General features: G+C 59.4%; 1 protein-coding gene and 1 long non-coding RNA gene across 2 annotated transcripts; one reads left to right on the top strand and one right to left on the bottom strand.

Moving 5' to 3' along the window:
* The first annotated feature begins 3360 nt into the window (after positions 1-3360).
* Positions 3361-11401, top strand: ARRB2 (arrestin beta 2). The gene is made up of 15 exons (XM_045890052.3): positions 3361-3582; positions 6327-6357; positions 7013-7073; positions 7186-7230; positions 7430-7626; positions 7916-7975; positions 8339-8406; positions 8542-8677; positions 8908-8992; positions 9172-9244; positions 9510-9647; positions 10239-10322; positions 10408-10487; positions 10598-10652; positions 10917-11401. Exons 1-15 carry the CDS (start codon positions 3560-3562, stop codon positions 11008-11010), a joined length of 1230 nt encoding a protein of 409 aa, XP_045746008.1. The 5' UTR covers positions 3361-3559; the 3' UTR covers positions 11011-11401.
* On the bottom strand, positions 8083-10242 carry LOC135362963 (uncharacterized). The gene is made up of 2 exons (XR_010408518.1): positions 9631-10242; positions 8083-8383 (listed from the first exon to the last, which is right to left on the bottom strand). It is a non-coding gene; the product is annotated as an uncharacterized LOC135362963 (long non-coding RNA).
* Positions 11402-12054: the final 653 nt, after the last annotated feature.

Below are 12054 nucleotides of genomic sequence, written 5' to 3'. Positions count from 1 at the left end.
TTAAATGAATTGATATTTGTAAAGTGCTTGGAACAATGTCTGGCACGTGGTTAATACTATAAAGTGTTAGGTGGTATTATTTATAGCCCTGGGGTTTGATGTCTTGTGAGGCTTTTCCTAACTTCCAAGGTTATAAAAATATTTTCCTGTTTTTCTCCTAATACTTTTATAGTTTTAATTCCATGCATTTAGATCTTTAACCCATCCGGAATTTATTTTAAGGTGTGAGATGGAGAGCTATCACTTTTTTTCTCCCAAATGAAGAGCCAACTGTCTCAACCCAGTTTAGTGACTATGCCATTCTTTCTCCATTGACTTGAAACGCTACCATGTGAGTCTGTATCTGGATCCCATATTCTCTTTCACTGCTCTGTTTCGTATTATTGCACCAATAACACAATTTTAATTATTGTAAGTTAATAAATTACCAGGTAAGACAAATGCCTGCTTTACTCTTATTTTTCAGAATTATCCTAGCTAAACTTGTGAGTTGATTCTTCCGATTGTTTGGAATCAAGTTCCCCCCAAAAAAGTCCCACTGTCATCCATTTACTTCTAAAGACTAGTCAAGTGCAGTAGTGAGGAGGGGGGAGGGGATGAGTAGAACAAGGAGTTCGATCTGTAACTGGGAACCATCACTTGAGATAACTCACTACCTTTGGATCAGCCTCCCATTGCTATTTTGATACGGTGTTAAATTTATACACCATTTGCAGAGAAATGACGGCTTTATAGTGATAGGTTTTCCCACCTATATATGGTGCATCTCTTTCATTCTTTCTAGCCTTCTTTAGCATCCTTCTAAATTTTTCTTTATATCAGTACTTTTTAATAGAGTAGATTTCATGCCATACAGACCACTACCTTTCAGTCCCAAAATCATTTTTTAAAAAAGATTTCATTTATTTATTTGACACAAAGCGAGAGAACACAAGGAGGGGGAGCAGCAGAAGGAGAGGGAGAAGCGGAGCAGGGAGCCCGATGTGGGGCTCCATCCCAGGACCCTGGGACCACGACCTGAGCCGAAGGCAGATGCTCAACCGACTGAGCCACCCAGGCGTCCCCCAAAATCACTTTAGATATGTAGCAATGTGGATCTCATTACCTTCTGGTCATGACTCTTCGACTAAAGTGATTCATGAGTCTAAAAGAAATGTATGCTCTCAAGCTTGAAAGGGATGAAGGGTGAGCTTAGAAGGTGGTGACAGAACTGAGGGCTTATGTTTGAACCTTTTTCTTAATAACTTATTTTCTTTAAATTCAATTAGGTAACATATAGTGTATAATTAGTTTCAGAGGTAGAGCTCAGTGATTCATCAGTTGCGTGTAACACCCAGTGCTCACTCCATCACATGCCCTCCTTCATGCCCGTCACCCAGTTACCCCAGCCCTCCACCCCACCCCCTCCAGCAACCCTCAGTTTGTTCCCTATAGCTAAGAGCCTCCTATGGTTTGTCTCCCTCCCTGACTTCGTCTTATTTCCTATCAGGTAAGACATTTGGACCTTAAAGATGATCTCAGAAACCATCTCGCTGTGCGTATTACTTTTTGTTGTGCAGAAAAGTGGAGGGAGAAGTGTGAAGTTAGTTCATTTGAGTGGGAAAGACAGGGGGAGAATGGGAAAAGACATGGAAGAAGGAGAAATATATTAGCTCCTTAAATCCCGAAATGTCAGGCACCCATCATCCTGCCCCAGGTCCAGTCCATTTTGCCCTAGAATAGCTCTTCTGCCTGGCCCCTCTTCTCCTCTTGACTAGTTTTAGTCCAGACAACCTTGCCCCACTCTCTGCACCCTCCACATTGCCCAGAATTATCCTCCTGAAGGAGAAATCTCATTGTGCCAGTCTTTCGCTTAAAAAAAGCCAGTACTGGATCCGAGTGTCCTCCTCCAGGGACGACCTCGGTCTTGTTCTTTCACCTGCTATACAGAATCCTTCACACTCTGTTCCAGTCCTCCTCCTCCACCTCATCTCTCCTGCGGTGGGACCCCACGAACACTTCTTCAGAAGAGGATGTACCTTGCCTTTATCTGTCTTTGCAACACCCTTTCTCAATGTCTGCCCACCCTTCAGAAAGATTGTCCTCGAATGTCTCCTCCTCTGGACAGCGTCACCTCCCTCCACCCTGCCCCAGTCAAGCGCTGGTAGTCGCTTTGTCTTCTGAGTCATACCTCCATTATAGTATTCTTGGGATCATAATACCTGTTTCTGTGTCTCCTGAACTGTGCTAGGAAAGCAGAGGCCATGTGAATCCATTGCCCAGCACAGTGACTGGCACGAAATAGGCATGGATGCATGCATGGATGCATGGATGCATGGATGGATGCATGCATGGATGCATGGATGGATGCATGCATGGATGCATGGATGGACGGATGCATGGATGCATGGATGGGTGCATGGATGCATGGATGGATGGATGCATGGATGGGTGCATGGATGCATGGACGGGTGCATGGATGCATGGATGCATGGATGCATGGATGCATGGATGCATGGATGGGTGCGTGGAGGCATGGATGGATGGATGCATGGTTGCATGGATGGGTGCATGGATGGATGGATGCATGGATGCATGGACGGGTGCATGGATGGATGGATGCATGGATGGGTGCATGGATGCATGGATGCATGGATGGGTGCATGGATGGATGGATGCATGCATGGATGGGTGCATGGATGCATGGATGATGGGTGCATGGATGCATGGATGCATGGATGCATGGATGGGTGCATGGATGCATGGATGGATGGATGGAGGCATGGATGCCTGGATGGATACATGGATGGATGCTGGCTGGGATGCGAGTAGATGGAAGGGATGGGTAGTCCGAGAAACCAGGCAGAGTAACCCCGTGGAAGATGAAAGACAGACACCAGAGGGAGCTGACACACCACAATAAAGAGGCGGGAGGGAGGGCCAAAGAAGGCTGCGAGTACTGGGGTGAGCGGCGCGCCCCGAAGCACAGCATCACGCAACTGGAGCCGCTCACCCACGTGTGCACCCCCTCATCCGTCTTCCCAGACTGTGCCGGAGCTCCTTCCTCCGCCCCCACCGCCTCCCCCGCCTCCACCGCCACTGAGAAAGCAAACAAAGGGGAGGGGACCCCCGCGGCGTCCGGGGCGCAGGGAGCCAATCACGGGGCTCTCACCTCCCGGCAGGCGGGCGCCTTCGTTCCGGGGGGCCCAATCGGCTCCTACGGGGGGGCGGGGGGGCGGAGAGAGGGGCGGGCAGAGCGGGGACAGCGGACCGCGCGCGCCGGAGGGACCCCTCGGGAGCGGCGGGGCGGGGCCGCGGGGGGTGGGCGCGGGGGCGGGGCCAATCACCGCGCGTGCCTGCGCCGAGAGGGCGGGCGGCGCCGCGGCGCGCGCGGTCCGGGCTGACGCATCTGGCCGCGGTTCCCCGGGATCGCAAGGGGGCCGGAGGGGCGGGGGAGACGAGAAGGAGCGGAGGGCGCGCGTGCGCAGTGGCGCGGGGAGGAGCAGGGACCTGGCCGCAGGCTGGGAGGCTGCGAGCGAGTCGCGAACCGGGCGGGCGGCGGGCGGCGGGCGCGCGCACCATGGGGGAGAAACCGGGCACCAGGTAAGGGGGGTGGGGCCGCGCGGCGGGACGTGGGCGGCGGCTCGGGGCGGGTGCCGGGGCGGCCCCGGGACAGGGACACCGGGGAGAGACCCCGGGGGCCGCACGCCTGGGTCCCTAGGGGGCAGCCATCTGGGGCCGCACGCCTAGGTCCTCGAGGATAATGAGGGGGACGCATGCCAGGGCCCTTGCGGAAAGCGAGGGCTGAAGGGGCTCAGGAAGCCGGCGTCTGGGTCCTCGCAGGGATGTGGGGGCCGGACAACTGGGTTCTCCGGTGCAGCCTGCGATGCAGGGGCGGAGGAAGGAGGCGCAGGTGGCCGGCCCCGAGGGGTCGGGTATGGGAAGGCTGGATGCCGGGAGGGTTCTCCACCCACCCCCAGACTCGTGCCGAGCTGCGGGAGAGCCTCCTGTCCAGTACCCCACAGGCAGTCGGGCTGTCCCAAGGGCCAGGTGGCTCTGCTTCCAAACTTCTGCCTTCCCCCGGGTTGCTAGGAGCAACAGCCTCATCTTGGGGGAGCAGAGTGCGTGACGACCCTCCCCGCTTCTGGGCCTTACCCCTCTTCCCAGAGGTGAGGGAGGGCAGTATCTGCCCTGGGCACGCCATCCACTCCCCGGATGTTTTCTGTGCAATCGAGGCTCCTTCCTTCCACTGATACCCCGAGTTCTCTTTTTTGGTCTCTAGCAAAATCCACTTCCTGTTGTGGGCCAACACCCCCAAGGGGATAGTGGGTGCATGCCCGAGTCCCTGGGGAGCAGGAGCAAAAGAGGAAAAGATTGGGGCTGTATGCCTCTATCCAGACGGGATCAGGAATGGGGCCCTGGTCCCAAGACACCACTTGTACTCCAAACATTATCATTTCAGCCCCACCGCTCCCCACCCATAGAGGAGGAGAACCCAGGCTTCCGAGCACCAAGTTGAGTCGTATCAGAGAGATGATCGGAGGGCGGACTGGTGTCCTGGATTAGGGCTTAAACACCCCCAGAGAAGGGGAAGTCGCTGACTCGAGGGAGGCCCCCAGTTTCCGTTCTGTGGTTCAGGGAGGAGGATGGATGGACCAGAGGGGGGCTGCTGACTTGGCACAATTCCTGCCACCCCCATCTAATTCTGGGCCACAGGAAATGGAGAGAACATCTGCTGTCGCTGGCCCCCTCACTGGGCACCTCTGGGCACCCCCACACTCTGCCTCCTTGGCCAGCCTTAGCGTACAAGCAAGCGTACCTTGCTCCCTAGCGTCGCCTCCCAAGGGCAGGTGGCCCTGCAGGTGCTCCAGGGCCATTACCCCAAAAGCACAGTCTGATGGCTTTCTCCCTAATAGGAGGAAACCCTGGGACAAAGAGGAAAACGAAGCGAAGGGGAGGGGGAGCTGGATGATGCCATAGCTGTCTGCCCCCAGGTTGGGTGCTTATTCTAGCTGCCACCATACCAGTGTCTACTCTCCTTTATTGGATGGGGATACCTGGGGGCCACCATACCCTTTGTCTTATGGCCTTTGGACAGTCTGACCTTCTAGGAAGAAGTGGCAAGTGAAGTTGTTAGAGCAAAACTGGGGGGCGGGGGGTGCTGGAGGAAGGATGGGTCGGTCGGCAGGACTTCAGTTTCTACTAGCCGAGGACCTTTCCCAGGGATCGCTGCTGAGGCAGAGCGGATTGGGATGAGGAAGGTCAGACCTGCAAGCGACCAGAGCACAGGAATCACTAGACACCTACTTATGCTCTCAGCAGTGGGGAGAGTCCAGGCTTAGACTGTCTCAGCTCAGGGGAGCGAGTCCCCTGCAATTCAACAAATTTCATGCCAATTGCAGAGACGGGAGAGTATAACGGTTTAGTGATGAAGAGCATGGGCTCAGAGCCAGAGTGCCTCTGTTCATCTGAGTCCCACCAGTTACACCCTCTGGGGCCTTAGGCTAAATCCTTCAGTCCCTGTGCCTCGGTTCCCTCACCTGTAGATTAGGAATACTGGGTCGCTAAGAGTATTAAGTGAGATAACACACACGGAGCCTTTGAAACAGGGCGGAGCGTGGAGCATTCTCCCGACCCATGTCAGCCGGCATGATCGTCTCTCTCGTAGGGCCGGCGCCATGCTGGGGGAGCCTAACTGAACACAGCTCACGGCCATCACACCACCAGTGAAAGAAACATAAGCTAGTGTGACAGGAACCCCCCCCAAAAAAGGAGTAACCGGGGTCCGGGCTGGGTCTGCTTTCTAACTGGGTTTCTTCAAAAACAAATAGGCTTTGAGGCTGCTGAGATCAGGGATGGGGACAGTTGGAGGTTCATGGAGTCGGGTCACCCTTGAGTAGTGCCTATAAGTAGAATCCATTTTAGGGGCCAAAGCCAGGGCCATTGCCCTTCTGGGTACTCCAGCTGTCTTTGGAGCTAGAGACGGGAGACAATGGAGAGAGGGTTTGGTCTTAGAGGCTCCTACAACCTGCCCATTCGGACCCCCCTAGGGCAAGTGCTCTGGAAAGAGCCTGGGTGTTTCCTGTGGCAACCAGGGGCCATTGCCACGGGAGGAGGGGACCTAGTGAGGGTGGAAGGTGGGGGGGGGGGCACCACCGCTGCGTTGGGAATGGGAATATCAAGGACCTGTGGTTGCCCTCCTTCTGGGAGGAAGTGGGAGGGGTAGAGTTGGCAAAGCCCCAGAGCCTGCAGGCAGAGTCCTGGGTGAGCTCTGCTTTCTCGGGCTGGTGTGGGGGGTCCCTGCCGTGCGGTCTGAGGGAGTGGGGTTTCCCTTTCTGTTTTATTAGGGTCTTCAAGAAGTCGAGCCCTAACTGCAAGGTGAGTCTCCCATGCTGCTTCTCCTCCCAGCCCTCTCTGGGCCCCTGCAAGGCCCAGCCTGCCCCTAGCCGATCCCCAACCCCTAGCTCCCCACTTCCTGTGACAGCTAAGAGCCGACTTCCTTCCCTCCTGAAGCCCCTTGCTGCAAAGGCCGCTCAACCTGAGCCAGACACTGGGCTGGGTGGGCACAGGTCCGGGTCCCTAGGCAAGATGAAGGGGTAGGAGCCAGAAGCCCTAGGCTATACCCCTCTTGGGAGCCAGCCCAGGGTTCCTGGGCTGTGAACAGTCAGCAGCCCCCAGGCTATGGCCTGTGTGTCCCAGAGCCCCTTGAGGGGAGCCAGTGAGACCACACCCTGTTCTCTAACTGGCTGGGGGTGGGGGGGCGCGAGTCCTCCCCAAGCCCTCTCCCCACCCCACCCCACCCCACCCCACAGACACTCATACACACACTTGCCTGACTTGTGGGCAGAGGTGCGAAAAGCTTCAAGGGTGGGTAATCTGGGGAACCCCACCACTCTCCGCTTCTGACCCTGCTGGGAGGAACCCCGGGGCTACCCCAGCCTGGGAAAAACCGGGGCGGGACAGTCACTCTGAAGGGCTCTGATGCCCCGCACCCTCGTGCCCCAACTTCCACGTGCCCCTTCCGTATCCTCAGCTCACCGTGTACTTGGGCAAGCGGGACTTTGTAGACCACCTGGACAAAGTGGACCCCGTAGGTAAGTGTGCCCAGAAAGTACTGCTGGGGCCCCCAAGATGGGGAGAGGTTCCCGGGCCCAGGGATGGAGGCGAGGCCCTGACAGGAAGTGAGCTCGTGTGTCCCTTTCCCAGATGGTGTGGTGCTCGTGGACCCTGACTACTTGAAGGACCGCAAAGGTACTGGCCTGAGTGTGGGGGGGCGCCCAGGGGCGGTCAGGGTGGCCCAGTGGGGCGGGCTGGCCCTGACACGGACCCCGGAGAGACAGAGGGCCAAGACAAAGAGGGAAGTCGGGTTCAGGCAGGTTGGATGCTGCTGGGGACTGGGGGGCTGGGGCTGGAGGGGCTCCTGACGGCCCCACCTTGCCCTCCCGCGCAGTGTTTGTGACCCTCACCTGCGCCTTCCGCTATGGCCGCGAGGACCTGGACGTGCTGGGCTTGTCCTTCCGCAAAGACCTGTTCATCGCCAACTACCAGGCCTTCCCCCCCGTACCCAACCCACCGCGGCCCCCCACCCGCCTGCAGGACCGGCTGTTGAGGAAGCTGGGCCGGCATGCCCACCCCTTCTTCTTCACAGTGAGGACGCCCCTCACCCTCTGCAGGGCAAGGGGTCTGGGACTGAGTTGGGGGAGGGGGCTGAGGCACCTGTTCCGGGCAGATCTGGAAGCAACAATGAGGAGGAAGCCCTAGACCACCCCCCCCCCCGCCACCTGCAGGGTCACCCTTGTCTCTGCCTCCTCCCTGGGGCCCCTTCCTTCTTCCTCTCTCACCTCCCGGGACTTCTCATCCAGCCTCTTAGTGGGAATTGGGAGAAAGATTTGGGGGCTCTCTGGAAGAACTGAAGCCTCTCCTTGCCTCCCCACAGATCCCCCAGAATCTGCCCTGCTCTGTCACTCTGCAGCCAGGCCCCGAGGACACGGGGAAGGTACAGCGGGAATGGGTCCGAGGGCTCAGGGGACAGAACGGGCTCCATTAGGAGCCTGGGACACACCGAGAGGGGGGCTGTCAGGGAGAAGCCAGATGGGACATGCCCCCAGTGGAAATATGGTTTATCTGTTCACGGGTGACTCTGGGCATTCACGGGTGAGTATAGGGGCTCACCTTGCAGACAGGACCGACGCTCTGCCAGGTACTGGGTCTTTGGGAGGCAGAGGACGAAGCCCCAGGCCCTGCACTGCTCAGAGCAGACCGCGATGGGGCAAGAGTCCCTGACGAAGGCGAGGGGAGAGGAAAGGAAGGGCGTGGGGGCCGGGCCCTTGTGTAAGATGTGACCTTTTCTCCTCCCGAGGCCTGTGGAGTAGACTTTGAGATTCGAGCCTTCTGTGCCAAATCACTAGAAGAGAAAAGCCACAAAAGGTGAGGGAAGCAAGCTCCCCTGTGCTGTGACTGTCCCCCCCCCCAACTCCCTGGAGCCCCAGGCCCAGGGAAGGCGGTGGTGGGGGTCTGGGTGTCTGAGGACCGTCCCCTCCCACCCCTCCTCCCCACCCCCAGGAACTCTGTGCGTCTGGTGATCCGAAAGGTGCAATTTGCCCCAGAGAAACCCGGCCCCCAGCCTTCAGCAGAAACCACACGCCACTTCCTCATGTCCGACCGGTCCTTGCACCTTGAGGCTTCCCTGGACAAGGAGGTGGGGTGCAGGAGGGTGACGCAGGTGTCCCCGTGCAGGGGGACCCTGGGGGAGGGCTGAAGCCACCTGCCAGGACAGTGTTTTTAAAGAAGGCCGCCTCAGCTGGGCGTGGGCGTGGGCTTGGGTTTAGAGGGAGACCAAGCCTCCGGGTCTGCGCGGGGGGAGGGCGGACGCTAATAATGGGACCAGCGCAAACAGATCGCGTTAACTTGACCCCCTCCCCTCGAAAGCTCTACTACCACGGGGAGCCCCTCAGTGTCAACGTCCACGTCACCAACAACTCCACCAAGACCATCAAGAAGATCAAAGTCTCTGGTAGGAGGTGGGGGACAGAAGGGGTCTTGGGGGCGGGACTTGGTGCCCACGTGGCTCCTGGTGTGATCTCAGCCCAGGGACACCCCCCAGTGCAGGAGGCCACCCCAGAATGTGACACAGCCCCGGGGGGGGCAGCCTGCGCTCCCAGCACGGCTGCTTGACCCCACCCCACCCCACAGTGAGACAATATGCGGACATCTGCCTCTTCAGCACTGCCCAGTACAAGTGTCCCGTGGCTCAGATCGAACAAGAGTGAGTAACACGACAGCCCGGTGCCCACCTCGGGGCAGAGGAGCCGCCCTGGGTGAATGTGAGGTGGGGATCGAACCGTCCCCACCTCCAAGGGCATCCCCTGCATGGGCAGCTGGCTCTGAGCTGCTCATTTTCTTGAGCGGCTTGTTACCTGGGGACCCAAACGGAGCCAGGCTAGCGGCAGGGGAGAAGCCGCTGGGGGCGGGAGCGACCTCCTCACCGGCCCGCCCCCCCAGAGGCTCGTTCTCCTGTCCCCACTCCCCAGTGATCAGGTGTCCCCCAGCTCCACGTTCTGCAAGGTGTATACCATCACCCCGCTGCTCAGCGACAACCGGGAGAAGCGAGGTCTTGCCCTGGATGGGAAGCTCAAGCACGAGGACACCAACCTGGCTTCCAGCACCATGTGAGCGCGGGCTGGATGGGGGCGTGGGGGGCCAGCTGCGTGTCAGGCTCTGTCCTAGGCGCCAGGGCGCCATCGGGGCCAGAACGGACCAGAGATTCTAGAGGGGGAGGACAGACAGATCAACGGTGAAAGGCACAGCATGCCGAGTGATGAGCGTGGAGAAGAAGCAAGGCAGAGGAGGGAGGGGTGCACCGGGGGCGGGCAGCGTGTGTGCACTTTAAAGAGGCCAGCGGGGGGAGGCATCCCCTGGGCCTGAGTTCTGAGGAGGGACCCAGAGTAAGTCGGTGACACGGCCACACGAGGAGCTCTCCGGGCGGAGGGACCTGCAGGCGCAGAGGTGGCCCAGGCCCGGTCTCTGCGAGGACGCGTGGGAGCAAGACGGTGCCGGGCTGTCGGGTCACAAGGACGACGGCCTCTACCGCGAGACAGGAGAAGCCACGGGCGGGGTCCGTGCAGAGCGGCGCCGCGGGGAGCTGGGCCGTGAGAACAGCACAGCCCACGCTGCTGGAGGCCACTGCCCCGGGATGTGGTCCCCAGAACCTCACGGGAGCCGCAGGGGTGGGCCGTGGTCTAGCTCCCGCCTCGTTGCAGCGTGAAGGAGGGCGCCAACAAGGAGGTGCTGGGCATCCTGGTGTCCTACAGGGTCAAAGTGAAGCTGGTGGTGTCTCGCGGCGGGTGAGCGTGCGGGGCAACGTGGGGCGCGGGGGTCTCCTCCGGGTGCGGCGGTGTTGGCCCTTCATGCGCCCCCCCCCCACCGCAGGGACGTCTCTGTGGAGCTGCCGTTTGTTCTTATGCACCCCAAGCCGCACGACCACATCACCCTCCCCAGGCCCCAGACAGGTGAGCGCAGCACCCACCCCAAGCCCCCCGCGAGACGGTCTGAGGCCAGGCCAGGGGAGACATGCTGGTGCGTGAGGCACCCACCCACCCACCCCCTCTCCTCGCCTCAGCTGCTCCTGACACAGATGCCCCTGTGGACACCAACCTCATTGAATTTGATACCAAGTAAGAGACTCCTCCCCCGCCTTCAACCATTGACCTCTGTGGGCAGAGACCCCTGCAGCCCCCGAATCTGCCCTCGCCCCTGGGCAGGGAGGGCTGAAGCACCGAATGCCGACGGCGTAGCCTTCCTCCCGAGGCTGCCCGTCACCTTCTCACCGACGCACCCAGTCCCGATGCAGCTCTTGACACCCCTGTGTCTGGGAGGGGAGCGGGGGGCCGGGATGAGGGTCTGGAGCCCGCACCTCACCCCCCTCCTCCACCGTCAAGCTACGCCACGGACGATGACATCGTGTTCGAGGACTTCGCCCGGCTTCGGCTGAAGGGGATGAAGGACGAGGACTACGAGGACCAGTTCTGCTAGGAGGAGGGGGTGGGCGCTGCTGGGGGAGGGAGGGCCCCCGCCTCTCCACTCCGCAGCTCCCCAGCCCCCCTCCTCCCCTCCCTCCCTTGCCAGTCGCCCCCAGACACGCACTGGACCCATCTCTTGTAGAACATGGGCATTACTCTTTGGACTCCAGCTGTGCCTCTCCCCAAACCCCCCAGAGGGTGGCAAGCTGTGTTCAAACCTAAATTTTGCAAGGGGGTTGCTGAAAAGACAGTAGGGAAACTGGGGAGAAGGAACCCCCGCATTCAACCTCACACCAACAGCTTCCCTTTCCTTCGAGAGGAGACTCTCTTCTGCAGGGGGGCGGGGGGGCAAGGCCATTTCTTTGTTTCTGAGCATAAAGAAGAAATTAAACCTTTTAATAGGCGGAAGTGTCTGTGTCTTCTGTGCGGGGCTGAAGGGGCAGACGGGTGCCCATCCGGGACCGTCCTCTGGGGGCTGAGCACCCGGCCAGCCAGCTCGCCGGGCCCAAAGGTGGTCAATCAATGTCCCAACCACTGGGCTGTCGTCCGCTCCAAGGTAAACACTGGAACTTGATGTGCTCGGTCCAAGCTCAAGGGTAGAGTTTGGGTAAAGCCACAGTCCGCTGACGCATTTACGGGGGAAACAGCCACTCACTTCCCCGTAGGCTGGCCGGCTCTTCCCTCTCGCCGCGGAAACACATGACCGGGTGGTGACCTGCTGTGGCCGGGCGCTCGGCTCGGGCTGCCCGTTCCTGGGGCTCGGTGGGAGCCCGGCGGCGGCCCTCCTGGGACAGAAGCCACGCGATGTTCTGTGGGGCCACAGGGAGTCACGCCTATACGGGCAAGTCCCAGAAGCAAGGTCCCACCGCGGCTTCTCGGACGTTCACAGGCACTCCCGGACACTGGGCTACGGGGTGGGAGCGACCCTCCACGGACCCGGCTTGCCCCCCTCCCCGCACTCCCACTCCTGTCGCCCAGATTTCGTCTCCTGCGTCTCGTAAGGCTCATTCGTTCCCTCCGTGAGCAGCCCGCCCTGGAGTCCCTATCATGTGCCGGG

Source organism: Mirounga angustirostris, unplaced genomic scaffold (genome assembly GCF_029215605.1).
Source record: "Mirounga angustirostris isolate CCGP_5_RB_7025 unplaced genomic scaffold, mMirAng1.0.hap1 SCAF_17, whole genome shotgun sequence".
In the NCBI taxonomy this organism is placed as follows: Eukaryota; Metazoa; Chordata; class Mammalia; order Carnivora; family Phocidae; genus Mirounga; species Mirounga angustirostris.
Note: the sequence above shows the minus strand (reverse complement) of the source record. Positions and strands in the feature narration are given on the sequence as shown.